Here is a 20,198-nt window from a genome sequence, read left to right on the forward strand (position 1 = left end):
TCCGAGCACATGCCTCCGTTCATGCGCTATTGGTGTCTTTATGTGTACAAAGGGTGTGTATGTGTGTACACATATATACGTTCCAGAGCCTTTTTTTTTTTTTTTTAAGCGAACCAATTGAGTGTAACTCGTAGCATTAATACAAGAGACCACAGGTCATTAGAGTACTTCAAATTATGAAATACGGGCTCGGTTTATTGAAGATTGTAAATATCCCCAATGCTCTGCTCTCTCCCTCTCTGCCTTATATTGCTGGCTGCCATTGTGGGGTAGGCCCCAGCTGCGTGTTTACTTCCACATTCTTTTTATTTAAGTGGACTGTTCTCACTAGAGTGTGATTACTCAGCAATAAACTTTATGGCCGGATTTAACTTCAGTCTTTGAATTTCCAGGACTTGAATGAAAGGGTGAAAGGAGCTCTGTCTCTCTTTGGTAGCTGCAAGGCCTGATCCTTACCCTCAGAGCGAGTGATCTCGGGGGTGTGACGGACCGGTGGGGGCCGGGGCGGAGATCTGAGAACGAGCTCCAAAATGCGTCTGTACCCAGCTTCGCTGTGAGAACCTCGTTCTCCGCTCGGGTTTGGAGTAGAAGGGATTCAACGCAATCCCCTCTGCAGATTGCATTGTTTTCCTCGATGTGTCATAAACTCGAGTTTCAAGAAGAACGGGGCGGCGTGATGGGAGATGGGAGCCGGGCTTTGTTTGATGTTGCCCCTGCTATCCCATGGCCCGAGCGGTGCGGTGCGGTGCGGGCTCCGCGTGGCACTGCGAGCGGAAGGGAAGACGGGGCTGCGGGTGGGGCAGGTCGTCGTAGACCTCTGCAGGGTCTGCCCAAGGTCCACCACCAGCACTGTTGTCTGATCTCTTTTGATTTCCCATCCATTCGCCTTAAACGTTAGAGAGACGCTTGCAGCTAAGGTAGCAGCAGCTAAAAGATTTCACCGTTTTACAAATATTTAATATTTGGAGTCAACCCCCAGTGTAAGATAAATGAAGTCCCAAGCCTTTGTGTCTGCGGATCGCTCTGTGAGCACTAAACAAACACATATGCATATACTTCGTATTAAAAGAAATAATAATAATAATGGGAAAGGCTTTAAAAGCACAGACCCAAATACACATTCGAAAATCATTTCCGTCATAAACAGCTGGGGATTTTATAGCTCGCTAGCTGTCAGCTTCATCAATAGGAATACCAGAAAGTTTTATATGATAGGCGTGCACTAGATTATATTATACGCCATAAAAATTTTATAGTAGGAGGCAAAGGAATGCAAATGCTTTAAAAGTTTGGGATCCTTTCATATGCGGGTCCTTTTCCGTAGGAGAAACCTTTTCTTGTTACAAGGAACCATTCCGGGCGCAAACCGTTCCCGATTACTCAATACACGACAACACCGTGTTGCTTCAAGTGCCTGGTTAATACACAAACACGTCCACGCACACACCCGCTCAACTCATGCTTTAGGAACCTGGGTGCCATCTCGGGTTGTAATGGGCTGCAGCGAAAAGCTTTGCTCCTATTATTTTCACATTTCTGTATGCGGTTTCTAGAGCGTATTCTCGCAATGCTGTGGACAGAAATTCAAGAGCTATGGGAAAGGAAAAGATCACAAAAGCCCACAAGCGTCTAAACCCGCCCGCACCGCAAGGAACTCTCTAACAACGAGAGAAACTTCGCTGGAAATGACAACTTCTCAGTAGATTCGGCCCTCCCCCGTCCGAAGCAGAAGAGCTGAAGTCATCGCAAACCGGCAAAGTGCGTTCAGATTTTGCAACCCGCTTTTAAAATTCGGAACTCAAGCGACTCCAGACAGCTGAACTGTGCAGAAATATTCCCAGATCCTAATTGTTTTCTGAGTGAAAAACGTCACGGAGAATAATCGCCTGGAATCGAGAGAGAGAGCTCTTATCTGAGCTCTTTTTTTTTTTTTTTTTTTTTTTTTTTTTTGGTGCTGTGTTTTGGGGATTAATGCGTGGAGTTTGTTTTACTTTAGGCACAGCAAGTGGCGTTCAGCGCATTGAAATACAGTTTACTTAATCCTTTGAAAGAAATACTTGAGTGTAGTGTGTCATGTCTAAGCGTAGGGCCAATTAAAGATTAGGCAACCCTCTTAATGTGTGTAGCCAGTGACTTTGGAAGCCATAACTTTCTCTAAACCAGAAGTGTAACAATTCGCTTGAAAGTCATCCGTAAATTACAGCTCCGCTGCGCTTTCTAAGCCCTGCAAACGCCCTAATTACTGAACATTACAGGGAAATTTTGATTCTGCCATTTCCTTACAGTTAATAAGTGTGTATCTGTGGAAGGGTGACAAAAGAAGGGTTTGCAATCTGCTCCATGGGAAATTGAATGGAACAGATCGCGAGGGGCGGATCGGGAGGTTTCGATTTCAAACCCTGGATACTGGAGCAATGCCTTTTCCCTCCCCGCAAATACAGATTTAACGCATTAGCTGCACACATAAGTAAATCTCCTCACCAAGTGAAGCCATCGCTTCGCTTTCTCACCTCCTTTCCCTTCCTGCCCCCCAAATATCCCCGACTTATTGTTAGAGTCTCTACCCAGAGCGCAAAAGAACACAGCTCCCACTGCCGCCTGATCATCTTCGAAAATATTACCCCTTTTAAATGAAAGCATCCTCGCTAATGTCTCTCTGGAAGGCAAATACTCATGGACCGTCGCAGTCACATGCTCGTGGGGCTGCACGCACAAACGACATCGAATCTGATACAGAGAGAGTGTAAAATTCGCGAGGATTTCGCTTTATGGCACGCGTAAGGAATCTTTCCTGCAACCCCCCCAAAAATGGCTTTTCAATAATAATATTTGCTATGAAGGTTATTGGGTAATTATTGCAATTTTGTGGAACAGTCCTTGCTTGAGGTGAAGTCTGTCTCCGGATAACAAATGGCAGCCCGTGCAGTTCACTGCCAGGTTAAGTAAATGCAGAAAAGATAAATCTGCACACCCTAGGAATCACCAGCAGAGCTCGCTTTAGACCAAGTTCACAGTCAACTCGTTTGCCTAGACAAGGCTTCGCAAACAATTAGAGTTGTTTCTTTATGCTTAAATCAAGGAGAAATGACTAAGACCCTCGCAGCAGAGAGCTGCAGCTTTTCCCCCAATGCCGGTCTTTAAGTCCTTCCAACCTCACGCCCAGAACTTACCCAGCATTTCACCTGCAATTGTAACCAAATAGCGCCTTTGAGTACAGGCTTCCTTCCAACGCTGCCGAAAGGCTGTGCAAACTGATTTAACAGCACTTTACAAAGCTGCCAGATTAAAGAAGAAGAAGGGAAAAAAAAAAAAAAAAAAAGCAATAATTAAAAATGCAAAAGTATCCGATTTCTCATCAGCGAGAAGAAGGAGGAAAAAAAAAAAAAAAAAAAAAAGCCCTTAGAAAGCTGGGGGGAAACGGCAGAACTATTGAAACAAACACTGCTAGTCTCTTACTCCTAAAAGAAGCTGCATAGCTTTTGTATATCTTTGTGGTTAAGGGCGTTACAACTGCAGGTCAAAAAGTTGAGGGTCAAAAGTTTACGTTTTGCACCACTCTTAGTCATTCGTCCAGACAGAGTTTGATGTCAATGTTATAGCCGAGATCTTGACTATCAGCACAAAAGATAAAATAGCTTTGAGTTACGTGTGTATCACAGTATGGACTCCAGGTGAACCCTACTGGCTGAATGACCTCAATTACCGAGGAAAGGATAGAAAATTCCTCTTTTCAAGAGTAATACACGTTGTATTTCATCTTGAATTATCGGTCACATTTGTGTCTGAATATCTCGGGCTCAGCGCGGCAGGTAAACACGCGTGTCCCCCCACCCCAGAGCCGCCGCCGCCTCCCGGGGCCGGGGAGCGAAACGTTTCCCCTTGTTTATTATATCATAACCCGCTTTAAGAGGTTTAACGTTAAGCCTCCTCACTTTGCCAAACGGCAGGAAGATAAGATAGGAGCGGGGCAATTAACGCGCGTATCGATCCCGGCCGCGGCTTTGTTTTTGGCTCTCGTTTCTGTAACGCCAACTGAACCGCTCTTAGCCGGGGCAGGACGCGGCCGTGCCGATGCGGGAGGGCTGTGCGGAGCGTTCCGGCCGCAGGAGCGCGGTGACGGCGCGGGGCTGCGGGGCCGCCTTCTGCTACGGTGCTGGCTGCCAGAGCCGCGATTTGGATGGAGCTCCGAGCCTTCTGGAATTACCCGTCGCTTCCCAGAGGGATGGGGAGAGGCGAGGGTTGGTTTGCCTTCTCTCCTCAGCTTAAAAAAAAAAAAAAAAAAAAAAAAAAAAGTTTGGTGGAATTTTAGGGGAATTTCTTTGCGCTGAGTTATTTCCACGTTGCTGGCGTTTTGTTTTGTTCTCAGCGTTCGCCTCGGTGTCGAAGCCTTAGCTAAAGCTCTCGGCCGGGCGTGTCTGTGAGGAGAAGCGGCCGGAATCTCATGTGTGGGGACAGGGGGAGAGGAGACCACTGCAAATGGCAGGTTGCAGTGATGGGGACGAGGGGTGGCTGGGAGAGGGAAAGGACGTTCCGAAATATCCGCTAGCAGCTGTGAAAGGTATGGAGGAGGGGACAGTGCCACGAGGAAGGAAGTCAGAGAAAGCGCACCTCACCACCATCCGTGCATAGCTGCCTTTCGAGCCCGAAGGCGGGAGCCTGTGCCGTCTTCCACGCACGGGCTACGCGTGAATTATTTGCCAGGGACACAGCTGGATCGTGGCAGCCGGGCGATATTTCTTAGGAACACATGCGCGTGGTGTGAGATTTCAGATCGGCCCGACTTATTGCTGGAGGCTTTGCCCCGCTGTACCTGCCGGAGCGCAGCAAGGTGTGCGAGCATTTGCTCGGCGTGGGGACGTTGTTCCCGAGCTCCTGATGCTGTTTCCTTACAGCGAGCCCTGGCACTGCCCGTTTGGAGAGCCTTCCCTCACCGCAGATATTGTTTAACCTTTCACATCTGGAGTATTTATTTGGTGTAAAAGCGAAGCCTGATAACAAGCTAAAAGCCGTGGCCAAATATCTATTTTGCTAAAGAATAGCGGTCAGATTGTTTCCAAGAACAACAATGCGTCTTTGATACACCCAGAACGAAAGCTGCTACTATAACTGGGTTACTCAAGAGTAGGTGACGGAAATCCATTTGCTTCCTTACCAAAACAATTAGCCGTTCGGATTCCATGTTTTTCAGTCTAGCCTAGGATAAAAATATCAGTGAGAGTATTTTCAAAGAAGTCGAAACTTTGGCTTCGGGAAATATCGAATCTTTCAAATTGGTGTGTGAATTATTCCCTTAGAATAAATATAATAAGAGGGTGAAAAAATGAATTATTTGAGGCGAGCTCTTTCTTCCCTTCGGCTCTTTGCTTTCAGCACGCTGCTCTCCGGCGTGGAAGCTCCGGCCCAAAGACCATTCATTTAAAATCCGGGCGCAAATCACGTTTTACGTGTGTTTATTTAACCACGGCGGGACAGAGCGAGCACGGCCGCCAAACACGGCGTTGCTGGGAGCAGAGCCGCTGCCGGGGGAGTCCCCGTTTCTACACAACGCTGAACTTGGGGGCCCAACGGGCGCGTCCCCCCAGCAGCGCCCGCGCGGAGCGAGCTGCGCGCCCGCGGAAGGCGGAGGCTGCCCGGGAGCAATGAGATCCCCGGGAACAAAGGGGAGAATACAGTCGATACATTCCATAACGTTTACATTTTCCCGCGATTTTTTTCTTAATTTTCTCTTAGAAGTGGTGACCTGGGCAAAGCACCCCGCTATCTAAAAGGCGCTGTTATAGACCTTTTAGAAAAACTAAGTCCAAGGCCGAGGTGAACTTCAGGTCACCGCGTCTAACAAATATGAAAATGTCGCCTGGTGAAGGGCACGCCTTGTTATTTAACAAAGACTGTCAATGTGTAAGATTAATAAGAAACAAAATGCACACGGTGTCACTTTTCGGTCACTTTGAAACTCGGGACAGCCTCGCATTCAAGAGGGGAAAGCTGGGGCTAAATATATTCAAAATGGTTCAAATCAAATTCAACCCAGGCTGCGGGTGCGATCCTTCCTCCTCCTGCCCCTCTCTGTGGTGGGTGCCCGGGCACGGCGAAAGGTTGTCTTCTATTATTACTGTTGTTGTTGTTATTACTCTCCTCTCTCCTCGTTCTTATCTTCTCTTTTGTAATCCGTACGGTTTAGCCGCGGGCGCGGAGGGGAACGCGGCGTTTGCATGCTTCCCGAGAGAAAGGGGGACCCCCTCACCCCCTTTGCGTATGCATGAAGCTGCTCTCCTTGGTGCACGGCAATTAACTCTCTCACTCTCAACTTAATTCCAGTGCAGTCCCCATCTCCTCTTCGGCCGGGAGCCCCCAGCTCCAACATCACTGATTAAAGGCTCCTTCCGCAGCTAACAGAGCCCCCGGCCCCTCTGTAAAAATAAGGGACCCGGCCTATTTTCCCTCTCCTTTTCTTTCTTTGAGGGGTTAGGATGATGCTACAAGTTTGCAAAGGGAAGTACCGGGGAGGGGAAAAAAAAAAAAGAAAAAAAAAAGGGTTTCAGAGATTGTTTATTACAGCCATAAATCTTGCAGTAAAATGTCGAAATGGCCGTGTGCAAGATAACACTTGGTGGTCTTGGCTGGGTTCTTGTTTATGATAACAAAACCACAAAGACATGGAACAGGCCTTTTGGAGGTCCTGCCTCAGCACATCTCCGCACCCTGATAGAACCCCGCAGAAACAGGCTGAGCCCGGCACCTCGGGTCACCTTGCAGATTTACGGTAGCACACAGCACCGCATCCTTCTCCGTCCAACCCAGCGGCAGAGCCACACGGTAGAGAGGTGCAGCGAAACGAGTCATCTCCGAGATCTAATCGCGGTAAATAATAGGAAGCAGAACCCGCTCAGCTCGTCGGCACAGAGCTGAGCCTACAAATCGGGACAGCGGTTTTCGTTGCGTTTTCTCGTGCCTCGGGAGCACGGAGCCTGCTGTTCCGAGCTAGCCATAGAGCCTCCGGAATTGCCTTATGGCGAGGATAATGTGCCCGGCACCGCAGGGCAATGCATCTGGTGGCGGCCAGCAGGTATTTGTGCGTGCGTGCAGCTCTGCGCCGGGAACGTGCTTTGGGCTTTGGCAATCTTTTTTTTTTTTTTTTTTTTTCCTTTTATCTCTTTTCTTTCTTTCTGTTCTTTTTTTTTTTTTTTTTTTTCTTTCTTTCTTTCTTTTCTTCTTTTTCTTTTTTCCTTTCCTTTTCTTTTTCTTTTTAAGGTAATGCAGGTGGGAGCTCTGATTTTCCAGTCTGGGTTGCCGTGTTGTTGTTATTATTTTTAATAAAGCAATCTCCTCTTTTCTGCCCAAAGTGTGCGGCTGCGTCTGTGTGTGTGTGTGTGTAACCGCATTTCCTCTCCACGCAGAGTAAATAGAGGAACTTATCTATTAGCCCAGTTAAAGAGTTCCATAGATGTTCTGTTGGAAATGAGTAAATAAATGTGTTTTAACTCTCTTTACAAATTAGCCATTCGATATGAGCAGGAAATGAGTGATTGTTTAGATAAGTAGTCCAGTATGCCCAAGTGCTGGAAATGTTCGAACATCTTACGAACCGCCTGCAGTGTGCGTGTGTCCGTGTGTGTCAAATACAGATCGATACTCCGTGCGCCTACTTGGGTAGAATAGAGCTTCAAATGGAATTCTATTACACGTTCCCATTATCTATAAAACGGCTAAAGACAATAATCTGAATTTCAAACAGAGTAACTGTTAATGTCGTATCTTTAGGAGGGCGAGATCTAAAATGCGTCGTACTTATGCCTGATATATTAGATGCATTTTCTCACACCGGAGGGTGAGATTACCCACTCCGCAGTTATATTCTCAAAGGATGCGGTAAACAGTTCTGTGGGTATACACGCTCTCCTGTAAAGGGAAAAAAAAAAATCGGAAAAGTTCGCTTCTAACTTCCAATCTGCAAGAGTAGATGGCGTTCGATAGTACTTTTTCCCCTTAGAATAAGAGCGTAATTAGTTTAACCATCAAATTTCAATTACCTAAGGTCAGGGCGGGTGTCTCTTTTCCCTCTGAGCTGAAAATATCGTTAACAGTCTCAGTTCCAGCAACGCAGCAGTGGCCGGGTGCCCTGTCCCTCCCTCGCCAGGCGTTCTGCGAAGGCGACAAAGATTTCTCTTGGAACTGAGAATTCAGAAATTGAGCCAGCACCAGGCAAGAGAAGCGACAGTCTTACATTCGTAGTTGGAAAACGCAGCTCTGCGGGGAGGGATGTTCGCAGCGAGCCCCGCTGCAGCCGGTAGGAAGCGTTTATAGCACCGCGCCGCCCTCCCTCTCCTCCCCGTTATTCCCCGACTCCCCATGTCCCCCGCACCCCACAGTACACGGAGGGGCTCCCCTCGGCCTTCTCGCGACGTCCGCGCTAACTTTGGGATCTGCTCCTCCGCCAAGCAGGCTGCAGGGGGACGGGAGCTGCCGGCTCTCGGCTCGGGGAGAGGTCGCGGAAAAAGGAGGGGGTGAGGCGACCTCCACCCCGCAGCCCCGACGGGAGGTGTTGGGTGATGGGTGCGTGGAGAGCTATTGTGCAACGCCCCGCTCAGCGCCTGCCTCCCTCCTCGCGCTGCACTCTATTTCCCCTGCCCGCTTTCTGACACGAAAGGGGAAAAAAAAAAAAAAAGAAAGAAAAGAAAGGGAAAAAAAAAATGACGAGTGTGAGGACTGTCAGTTCTGGATTAGTTTTATCTCGCTTGACACCGCGAGTGCCGGCCGCAGCCCGGGAGGAGGCGGCGATGCCGTTGAGCAGCGGGCGCGGGGCGCGGCGAGGCCCGGAGAGGAGGCGCCGGGAGCGGCTCCGCGGTGGGGCCGCGGGCGCGGAGGTGCCCTACGGCCGCTCTCTCTCCTTCCATTTCCTGATCCGGGGTCCGCGGCCCCGCGTGGTAATTGGCGCTGGCGGTCAGGTGGTGATGGTGTGTCGGGGTGCGTGCGTGTGTGTGTGTGTGTGTGCGCGTTGTGCGCGCTCCAGGGGTGGGAAGAGAGGAAGGGAGGGGAGTGCGGCGGGGAGGGGGAAGCCGGAGGCCCAAACTTTGGCAGCGGCGAGCACTTGACAGCGGCGGGAGGGGGAGAGGGAGGGAGTGGAAGGAGGGGGGGGGGGGGAAGGGGAGGGGCCTCGCCGAGCCCAGAAAAACGACAACGCGAGAAAAATTAGTATTTTTGCACTTCACAAATTAATGACCATGAGTTCGTTTTTGATAAACTCCAACTACATCGAGCCCAAATTCCCTCCCTGCGAGGAGTACACGCAGCACAGCGGCAGCGCCGGCAGCTCCGCCAGCTACCACCCGCACCACCCGCACCCGCACGCCCCACCACCGCCGCCTCCGCCGCCGCCGCCGCACCTGCACGCCGCGCACCCGGGCCCCGCTCTGCCCGAGTACTTCCCGCGGCCCCGCCGGGAACCCGGCTACCAGGCTCCCGCCGCGCCGCCGGGGCCGCCGGGGCCGCCTCCCGAGGCGCTGTACCCGGCGCAGGCACCCTCCTACCCCCAGGCGCCCTACAGCTACAGCAGCGCCGGCAGCGCAGCCCCGGGCCCCGAGCAGCCGCCCCCGGGAGCCTCTCCGCCGCCGCCGCCGCCCGCCAAGGGCCACCCCGGGCCGGCCCAGCCCCTGCTCCCCGGCCATGCCCTGCAGCGCCGCTGCGAAGCGGCCCCCGCCGCCGGGGCCGGCACCGGGCCGGGCTGCGCTTTGCTGCCCGACAAGAGCCTGCCCGGGCTGAAGGGGAAGGAGCCGGTGGTGTACCCCTGGATGAAGAAGATCCACGTGAGCACGGGTGAGTCGCCCGGGGCAGGGGGAGGCCGGGATGCGCCTGCAAGGAGGGAAGGGGGGGAGGGTGCTGCTGGGGCCGGGTACGTGTGTGGCTTTTTTTTTTTTCCTCCCTCCGCGTTTCCTAATTTAAAAAAAAAAAAAAAAAAAAAAGTGAGAAACCTTTTGTATCCGGGGTCCTTTATCAAAAGATTTACGAGACGCCAAACTGTTAGGGCAGTAATTATAGCCCCCATAAATTTAATTGCCCTTCAGTGGCTCTGGGCCATGTGTCTTTGAAGCTTTTCTTCTAACCCAAATGCCCATCACCATTTTTTATTGCTCCTCGATTGTCCCCGCTGCCGATAGGCTGCGAAACAATTTTTCTTGCCGTTATGTATCTGATTTGAACCCGGTGTCAAGTTATCCTCTAATGACGATGTTCCATCGCTCCCTCCCTTCTCTCCTCTCCGCGTGGCCGTGGGTGCACGTTCAGTCAACCCCAACTACAGCGGCGGGGAGCCCAAGCGGTCCCGCACCGCCTACACCCGACAGCAGGTCCTGGAGCTGGAGAAGGAGTTCCACTTCAACCGCTACCTGACCAGGAGGCGACGCATCGAGATCGCGCACACCCTGTGCCTCTCCGAGCGCCAGGTCAAGATCTGGTTCCAGAATCGGCGCATGAAGTGGAAGAAGGACCACAAGCTGCCCAACACCAAGATGCGCTCCTCCAACCAGCCCTCGCTCGGCCAGCAGCAGGCCAAGGCACAGACACAGGGTCACCCCCGCCCGCTCGACGGGGCTGCGCCCAACGCGGCCGCGCTATAAGGGGGTTATCATTATTTTTTTTTTAATATATAGATCTCTATTTACCTATCTATTGGGGTTGTGCGGCCGCCCGCGCTGGCGACTGGCCCTTGGGACCACGCAACTGTGTAAAACAAAGCAGGAGCAGGGAAGGAGGACGAGACGTGCCCAGGGACGGGCACACGTTGAAACCAAAACCCGGACGATTGCCTACATTGTATATAGATAATGGTTCCATGCCCATCATTTTTTTTCTATTTATGGAAACCCTCTCTTGCCCTCGCTGTAAGAGTGCTGGATGCTGTCACGGACGAATTCTCCGTACCTATGACGGACTCTTTTTTTTTTTTTTTTTAATTTTAAATAGAGAACACTTTACAAAATAAAAGACGATTCAAACAAAGCCAAGAGCTCGGGGGACGCCCGCCCGAGGCAGTGACTCGAGTGGCGTGGGACGAGCGTGGCCGTGAGGGGCAAACACGGACCCACGAGGCACAGAGCGGACACGTTCACCTCGGGTTAAAAACTTATGGGAAGCGTCCCCTCCCGCCGTGTTGGTGTACCGGCGCTAACTTAGCTGGGTTTCGGTGTAGCCCCGCAGTAGCTGTGATATATGAGTTTTTCTCCACATTCCCAATTGCATTTATTTAAAAAAAAAAAAAAAAAAAAAAAAAAAAAAAAAGCTATAAAGGCTGTGGCTGTCTTCATATTTGGCACCGTCTAAATCGTTTGGGTCCATGTACAATTTGTGAATTTTTGGTGTAATGTATACAGTGCCAGATGCTGGTAATAAAGATTATTCTGTACAAAAGAATTAAACGCTTGAAACAAACACGCGTCCACTCCGTGCTGTTTCGTGCACCTTGTGCTCCGCCGCTCTCGGCACCAGGAGTGGAAAACAACGGCCTAACGTGTTGGTGTAACTTGGGATTCGTTCCGTCAATACGGTTCTGGTTGCTTAAATGTAGCGCAAAGCGTCCCCCGTCCCAACTGCCGTCTGCGGGGAGAGCGCTGCGGGACGGGGAAAGCTGTCTGTACCGCACAGCGAGCCGGGTTCTCTGCAGAACTCGGGACAGAACCGACCCGCTCCATCGCCGAGCTCTGGGCTCGTTTGCACTGCGCTACAGAGTGACTGAGCTGCTGGGAGCCAATGAGCTCCCATGGCGGATTGCGCTGGAGGAGAAGTCCCACATGCTCGCCACGATAACACTGTAAATCTGTAGCCGGCCGTGATTTATTCGTTCGTTTTCTTCCTATTGTGATTCCTCAATTGGCAGCACTTCTGAAGGGAAATACATGGGCGGTAACCTGAAGTTTCTCTAGCTGCCTCCTTCTCTTCCTTTCTCTTCCTTTCTCTTCCTTCCTTATTTTTTTCCTTTCTTTCTCTCTCTCTTTCTCTCTCTCTTTACTTTAAAGACAGTTTTGAGCTGTATTGAGAGAGCCTTACCAGTGACACGAAACAGGGCACAGCTGAGATGTTTATCTGACCGAGGTTCTTCATACGATGGGGACAAAATGGGGTGCGAGGGGAGCGGCTCCTCGCTGCCCCCAAAGGCTTTCTCAGCCCGAGAGATGGTAGCACAGTCTGGAAAGGAGCTCCAGTGCCGTGCCTCTCCCAGAGAAGGGCCGGAGGCCGGGACTCAGTTACTTACCGCGTCCATCCGACAGGGATTTGGGATCCCACTGGCAGAGGCCGGTGCCCATCGGCCCGGAGGGGCATCCGGTGGGACCCCGCGAGCATCGCTGCCCACCCGAGGAGCGCAGAGCTCCTCGGTAAGAAATGTAACGTTTCACTGGCGGAGTATGCTCAGCACAGCAGATATGGCGTTGTAAACACACTGAGCAAACACTGCTGTCTCCGAGCCTGGCCAACGAGCAGGCCCCGGGAGCGCTCCCACTCAGCGCTGTGTGCTGAGCCCCACGTCGCAGCCGCCTCCTCCTAGAGGGAGAGCGATACAGCTGGAAGCGGGCAGCCGCTATCTGCGGGCGTGCAGCTCCTCGTTTTGTTTATTGCTCGAATCCCTTCGCGTACCTCGAGCCAAAATTAGCACAAGCGAGCACAATTCCAGCTGAAACGTATTAACTGGCAGCGCGGGGTTGCTTTGGTGTGCAGCCTGTGCGTATAAACCTGGTTTGTCCCACTGAAAAGAGAAATGAAATCACGCTGCAAATAGCAATTTTAGAGAGGACCATTAATCACCTCCTACAATAAATACTTCTTTGTAATTCAACAGCGGTTCTGAAAGGCATTCTCTTGGAAAAGTCTGTGAAGACGCAAAGGATTTTCCTGGAAAAAAAAAAAAAAAAAAAAAAAGTGGTCATGTGTAAAGACACCGCATCTCGGCTGTCTGCTAAAAACATGCACACTCTGTCGGTGGAGATAGAGCGGCGGACTGCAAAATGCCCCACGGCCGATTTTCGTCGTTTAAGGTAAATCTTCCTTTTTCTCCCTTCCCCCCCCCCCCCTCCAACCCCCCTCCGGTCCTCTGTGTGCTGCGCGATGCTGCCGGGCCGGGAGCCCTCCACTCCTGCTTCCATCCCACCCGGCTTACAATAACTTCCAAAATTACGTCGTCCGCCTTAAATTCTCGCATTGTGCTCCCTTTGCTAGGGCAACCAGGAGTTCACCGAGAGGACAAATTTTCTATCCCATTAATTGTTTTTTTTAGAGGAGCAGACTGACCCTTCAAACCCTTGACCTTTAAAGACAGTATTCTTTTTAAGCTGGAGCTCGGACCGCAATGTCTCTTTCTCTCCCTCCCTCTCCCTCGCTCTCCCCTGTCTCTCACACACGTATTTATCTGCTCTCACCACAAAGGCGAGCGCGGCCCAAAACGCCGCAAGTGGAAGTTTGTCAATATCTCAAAGAAAGACAAAATCACCTCGGAGTCAATTTAATGGCCGCAGGGAACGCCACGCCGTTAACCCCGCTCCCCACCTCCCCTCCACCCACCAAGAAAAATGGGAGTTTGCCAAGGTCTCCTTCCCCATTCTCCCGCAATCTCTGCTATACCTGGTGTTTTATTACAGGGGGAACTCGGCTGTGACAAGCGCCTCGTGGTATTTAATAACTAGAGCCATTCCGCATTGGAGGATTACTCAATCCTGTGATTTTTTTTTTTTTTTTTACTATATATTTTTTTCAGGGCGCTGTCGTCCAACGGACCGTTTTTCAGTGTCAATAACAGTGCAGGGATGGGGGGAGCCCTCACACAGGCAGAGGTTTGACAGAGAGATCCCGGCCCCTCCCGCCCCCCCGGGTCCACACACCGGGACCCTATCCGGGCGGCTCTGTCCCTCCGCTGCCCCCACAGTTCCTCCCAACCCCTCGGGCAAGCGGGGGCGCGGGCCGGGGCCGCAACCTCCCGGGAGTGACGCTCCACACGAGGGTCTCCCGGGGCCGTCCCCTCGGGCTAACCCGGCCCACGCGGGTCCGAGGTTCGGGCTCCCCTCGTGGGCAGAGGGAGCTCCGCCACCGCCCCCCCACCCCCACCCCCGCCGCGCCCAGGAGCCCTCCTGGCCCCGCCCGGGACCGTGAGAAGGGAGATTGTCCCTCGTTGGAAGGTAGCCCGGGGGTTCCCGGGGGGGGGGGGGGGGACCGCCCCAGTACTCCCATCGCCAACAGCATCCAGCCCCTCCATCCCCCCTCAATATTGCACGCTGCCCCACACACCGAGGCTCTGGGACCGGCTCGCTGTTGTGTGTGTGTTTGGGGGGGGTGCTGCGGGGCTGCCCCGTCCCGCCAAGGAGAGGGACGAGCCCGTATTATTCATGTCCCAGCGCTCTCCCTAGAAACTGAGGAGCTGTCAAAGGCAGCAGAGATAGGGGACCGAGTACAGGATCCCTGCGCTCGCAGATAAAGGTGTTGCGTCTGTTCTGGGGGAGATATTGAAATTTTAATCTTTAGGGTCACGTGACTCATTAAATAATTAATGCAGATAGTCAGGAATGGATCTGTGGCCGTCAGTCCTCACTAGGAGTGATTCTCTCACAAGTGAAACTCAACTCCTTATTACTGGAGTTTGTTTTTCTTTCTTTTTTTTTTTTTTTCTTTTTTTCTTTTTTCTTTTTTTTTCTTTTCCCTTTAAAAAAACCCACCTGATTTATCTTGAAAGATTCTAAACTCCTTAAGCAAGCAGTAGGGTCTGTGTTGGTAAGTAGGGAGTGCGTCTTTCTAGCTTGATGACTTTAATTGTTTGTGCTTGCTTTGTCTGCTGAGCCTTTGCTTAACAAGTTTAATATTTAGAAATGTTGAATCTTTGTTTTCGCTGCCTTGTGGTCACATTACGGCGTTTGGTGATTAAGCGCTACCGAGGCGAACACATTTGATAATGTTCTAATTCACACAGCGGAGGGCTGGGTGCCACCGTGCAGGAGGACCTGCTTTGTTCCGTTTTCCAGGCGCTAATAAATCACCGGCTCCTAATGCGGGGCCAAAAAAGAGATGGAGAGGCGGCGAGCATTGTAAAGGAAAAGTCACGGGCGAATTTCTCTATGACTCATTAGTCTGAACGATTTATGTAGGAACTTAAAGTGGCGCAATGAATATTAGAGTTTGGGATAACAACAAATTAAAAAAAATAATAATAATGTCCTAGCGTTTGTAAAGTGCTTTATTGCTACTTAGCAACTCTTTCAAGAGGAAGCGTAGTTTAAAGGGCCGTGGCAGCGTAATATATGGCGGTGTGACTTAATAGCTCCAAAATAAATAACAGAAAGTCGCTGGCACCGTTTGCAGATACACACTCCATATTTAACACGAGTGGGGCCGCCCGGTCCCGGCTCTCTTGATCGATGCTGATGGCCGCTCGTAGCGAGGCTATCGATGAGGGGTCGGGGCGGGGAGGTGCGGGCTGAGCCCGCGGTGCGGGGTGCCCTCCGAGAGGGGCGGATGGAGCGCCGGGGGCGGCTGGGCACGAATGGCGGCGGAACTCGCCGAATCCTTCGGTGTTTGCCAGGAGATTGTAGCAGTCAGCGCTCTGAAATTTATGAGACGGCAATAAACAGCTTAGGAGGCTATTATTGCATGATTTTATGTAGGCTGGAGTTCAACACCAAATTTAAAATTATTAGAGTAATTATGGGACTACTAAATTACCAACGCGAAATATCTGCTGGAAAAGTTCTCCCAAGACAGACTTAATATTTCCAGGGCTCAGAAGACATTCTTCTACGAGAACTGTGTTATTTAATTATTAGCATTTACATTTACTGACAATTTTCAGACGCGTTAGACGGCTTTTATTAGCGAGAATGAATAGAGGGGGCACGTTATTACATCTGACAAATTCATAAGTAAACGTGATTCAGTAAGTGGCACCCGAATAATCTGACTATTGTCTCTTTGGATTGTGCAATATTGTTTATTTTAGGGGGAGTGAGGCCGTCCAGTTTTCTCCCCGTCTGTTGGCTTTCAGTGCCGGTGTTCTCGCGTTGTTCTTTTTTTTTCTTTTTTTTTTTCTTTTTCTTTTTTTTCTTCTCCCCCCCCCTCCCCTCTTAAGCCTTTCGGGCCCGATGCTGCTTCGGCGAAGTCAATTATCAGCCTCTTCCTGCGCTACTGGGGCCAGGATCGGGCCCCGCTCCCTGTTTGAATGAGAGCCCAACCACAATACTCTCCGCATTGAAACTGGAACTCGTTCCGCGTTTTATTCAACAGAGATGAACACCACTGGTTGTGTTTAATGTCTGTTCTTGATTAAATGATCCTAAACAAAGGTTTCCCAGAGGAAAATAAAGCAGACATTCATGTAACAAGAGTTTGGAATGACAATATTTCCAAACACTTGGAGACAGAAGGCATAGTTGTCTACGGGAGGGGAGGGGGGGAAGAAAAAAAGAGCCCCACGCTTTTATTTCTCAGCTAGCAGCGCTCCTGGCCCCGCCGGAGAGTTGCGGCCGTGCGGGGCCGTCCCGGCACAGCCCACCCCGCCCGCGGGCGGCCGAGCGCCGGCCCCGCTTCCCCCGTTAAGGCGTTGTTTGTCGCTTGTTTGCAGAGCGCCCGGCGCCCCGAAAAGCCCCGCTCCGGGCGGCGGCAGCGCTCCGGCCCCGGCCTCGGCGGCGGGACGAGGTAAGAGCCGGGACCGGCCCTGTGCCGGCCTCGTACCTGAGAGGGGCGGTGAGAAATATTTAACCGAGCCGGGGGTTCGGTGGCTCGTCTCTATTCATCTTCCGCCTCTGCGAATGCGCGTGTCCGGGCAGACAAAGCGACGTGCGGGACCCGAGTGCCTGAGCCCTTATAAAGGCGCCGGGAACAGGAAGGATGCGAAGTCGTCTGAGGAGCCAAAGAGCTTGAGGATTTCTTCGTCCTCCTTTCAAAATCGCAGGCGTAAGGGGGAGAGGGAGATAGCTGGAGCACGGCGGGGCTGAGTTCTTATCGCTGCCGGTCTGTCGGCGGCTCCTGGAGGGGCCGTGCGGCGGTGCCCTGCCACGGGACACGGCTGTGCGTGGGTGCTCACACCCACAAAAAGCTCAGGTAGCTGCCCGGCCCGGCCCGCCTCGCCCCGGCCGTGGGCTGATGCGGTTGGTGCCCGAGCCCTGGTGCTCTGGCAGGGACCGGCGATGCTTTCCGTAGCGATCGTGTTCCCCTGCCAGCCGCAGAGGAGGGAGGATTAGAGAGAATTAGCGTAAATTCCTGCTAGATTTACCTGCTTATTTTTGGACGCTGATGTACAATTAGTGTATTTTACAACCTTTTAAAAGCGGTCATAAATTACAGGACTACAAGGGCTCTTTGTGTCGGTTTAATGAGCTGCTTAAATCTTAACTACAAAAAGGCGCTGCGAACGTCCACTCACGGAAATTTAAAAGCGAAAACACGGTGTGAGGAAACCTTCCTCCTGTGGCACGCACCCGCAGCATTTCGTGCGGAGATATTTGGGATTCCTAAGGTGCCCCGGCGCTCAGCCTCAGCTGCCTCCCGGGGCAGCTTCCACCAGGGCACGGGCGCTAGCTCTGCTCTTTTTATCTGCTTCGAAGTGATCAAAGAGCGACTTTATCTCGATCAGCCTCGCAGATGTAGGTAAACAGCTCCGCATCCCAACAGATCCCTACTTTCGAGGAAGAGAGGAAATAAATACTCGTGTAGTGCGGCGATTCCCATGTCCTCTCCGCATGGGAGTGACAACCTGACCTCTTAACGACTGCCATAAACGTAAACATGAAAGACGGCAGAAATTCGAAATTTATTTGTACTGAAGGTAACTTTAAATCACATTAATGCTAGGAGAGTTTATTGGTGCCAGAGCTGGCAAAAGGGTTTCTCGTAACGAGTGCACGTTACGAACTCAGATCTGTTTGTTGTTATCGAGGCTGGAATTTCAGCCCAACTCGGAGCCATGTGTGTAAAGCACAGAAAAATCAGTAGCAGACTCACTGAGAAACGCCACGTTTTCTTTTTCTTTTCTTTTCTTTCTTTCTTTTTTTTTTTTTTTTTTTCCTCTCCCAGAAACAATGTTTCAGGTCTCCAAATCATCGAGGTCATAAAACACAGTGTTGAATGTCCAGGAACAGGAACAAAGTAATATATGGGATGGCGGAGGAAATCTAACGTCTGCTACTTACACGGTCCTTTGAATTCGTGTTTGTAAACCCGTGATCATAAGTAGTGGAGCAAAGAAAACCTTCTCCAAATTCGGCGGGGGGAATCATTTTCAGCTGCCACCCAGGACAGTGTGCAGCAGGGAGGACTCCCCCTCAGCCCTCCCGAAGCACACTGAGTCAGGTATTCAGCCGTCAAGGAGTTACTTTTCTCAAGAATTAATTAGTTTCCCCACTGCAGACACGAAGTTAATTGTTAAACAGTAGTTTTAGCATTAACTTGACCATTAATACTAATAAAGATGTTCATAGAAACGGGGTTTTGAAGCCAGTGGCCGTAGCTAGCGTTAAGGCATTTAAGCTGACTTATGATTGTGATTTATTGCTTTTGTAGTTTCTATTTGCTCAGGACTGCAACTTCTAAAGCCATCTTTCTGCTTTTGACGCAAAGCAGTCGATAACTTTTTACAACGGCCCCTAGAAAGACTTGCTCTGCTTTTTTCAACATCTGCTCCATTCCCCATTAATTTCGGCCTCATTGTTGCAGGGGAACTTCTCTCTGTGTTTTTTTTTTGATGGGCCCAAAACGCGCTGTATTCAAAAGAGCCATGAATCCGCCCCGTCCAGTAAATCTCAGCCTTGGTTTACGTTTAGGACGAGGGCTACGGAGTGCCCTATGGAGTCCCACGTGGTGCTGCTAGCTGCTGCCTTGTCGTATGCGGATAATGCTCTCCTCTCTCTTTCAGAGGTGTTATCATTTTTATTCCAGTTCCTAGTGAGGGATAATGTATGCGTGCCCTGTCACGAGCTTAGTGACTTCCCTATGAAAAATTGCAAATTCTTCCTCTGCTGTAATGTCACGCTGACTTTGCTGCACTGTCCACTCATATACGCTGTTACTGATGGGTTTAAATTCCAGTGGCCCACTTTTACAGCCCAAGTGAGAGTAGGAAGGCATGCCCCTAGCAGTAAAAATGGCCTTCCAAAAGAAATCCCCTTCCTTTCTGCTCAGTGGAGCGCAGGTGAAACGCTAAGGGGGGATATGCAGTTGGCTGAAAGTTTTCTTCGAGCCCGTGGGGGTGGTGGAAAGGTTTAGGCAAAGGTATTCACATCACAGCGCATAATGCTGGAGTCACAGGACGCAGTCAGGAACACGTTAAAAGCGCGATCCGTCCGAATCTCTGCGACTCCGTCCAGAAAAGTTGGGTGAGATTAGGGCTTCTTTTGTTTGTTTAGCTTATTGTGTCAATAGCAGAAGTTAAACTGCCTTGCAGGGAAGATGTGATGTGTTCACACACAGGCGAGTCTGGCTCGCTGGGCAGGCTCGGGGGCCGAATAGGGCTGCTTCTTTTTCTTCTTCTTCTTCTTCTTTTTTTTTTTTTTTTTCTTTTCTTTTCCCCCTCAGGCAGACAGCTCCCCCTCCCCAATTTTTTTTTTTTTTTTTTTTTTTTCATCGTTAGAAACCTATAATTTTGTGCATCACTCAAACTAGCTGTATAGGAAATGCGTAAGCACAGGTTTAACAGCGAGGTCCCAAAAGGTTTTGCAAAATTCAGAGGCACGCCAGTGAAGGAAGGTGTGTGCTCCATAGTGTGGTACAAGGACAAAAATCAACTAGCCTCTTAGAAGAGACCCTTTTTTGCCTTTGTCAGGTAATTATAGGTCTTTTTAGTTTCTGCAGGAGCCCCGATGTAACGTGTGGGAGGCAGCAAGCCCTGCACAATGGAGGGCAGAGGCGGCCGGGGAGGGGGGGGGGGGGCCGGGAATCGTCCCGTGTAGAAGGGAGCTGAAAAGGATGGCGTTGAGATTTGGGCTTTCTTCGGGGCTTGAAGAGAACGTGCGACGTGGGATAGCGCGGTGGCCCGGGGAGCAAATGCCGATTAATTAGGCTCAGTATCAGGGTGCGGTGCGATCCCACGGCGCAAGAAGGATTCCTCCGACTTTCCGATGGGCTTTGTATAAAGAAATGCTGGTGTGGGATGAAAGAGACTCGAACCGACCCCCTCCCTCCCCCTCCCAAGGCAGCGCCGGCTCTTGATTGAAATTTTATTATTATTATTTTTTTTAATT

At 50.9% G+C, this 20,198-nt stretch overlaps 2 protein-coding genes across 6 annotated transcripts in view; both read left to right on the forward strand.

Moving 5' to 3' along the window:
* Window positions 1-20,198, forward strand: part of HOXA3 (homeobox A3) — a 34,687-nt gene that overhangs the window by 874 nt on the left and 13,615 nt on the right. For 2 of the 5 annotated variants that reach the window (XM_090142643.1, XM_090142637.1), the window contains exon 1: window positions 12,889-13,022. The exons of 1 other annotated variant lie outside the window; for it this stretch is intronic. The gene's annotated coding sequence lies outside the window, so the exon portion shown is untranslated. Of the gene's footprint in view, window positions 1-12,888; window positions 13,023-14,669; window positions 14,746-15,561; window positions 16,660-20,198 lie in introns of those variants that run through there. 2 more of the 5 variants (XM_090142639.1, XM_090142638.1) reach the window with 2 other exon arrangements.
* HOXA4 (homeobox A4) lies at window positions 9,140-12,787 on the forward strand. Its single transcript, XM_031590147.2, has 2 exons — window positions 9,140-9,813; window positions 10,282-12,787. The coding sequence occupies exons 1-2, from the start codon at window positions 9,216-9,218 to the stop codon at window positions 10,611-10,613; spliced, it is 930 nt and encodes a 309-aa protein (XP_031446007.1). The 5' UTR covers window positions 9,140-9,215; the 3' UTR covers window positions 10,614-12,787.

This window comes from Phasianus colchicus, chromosome 6 (genome assembly GCF_987193195.1).
Source record: "Phasianus colchicus chromosome 6, bPhaCol1.hap1.1, whole genome shotgun sequence".
In the NCBI taxonomy this organism is placed as follows: Eukaryota; Metazoa; Chordata; class Aves; order Galliformes; family Phasianidae; genus Phasianus; species Phasianus colchicus.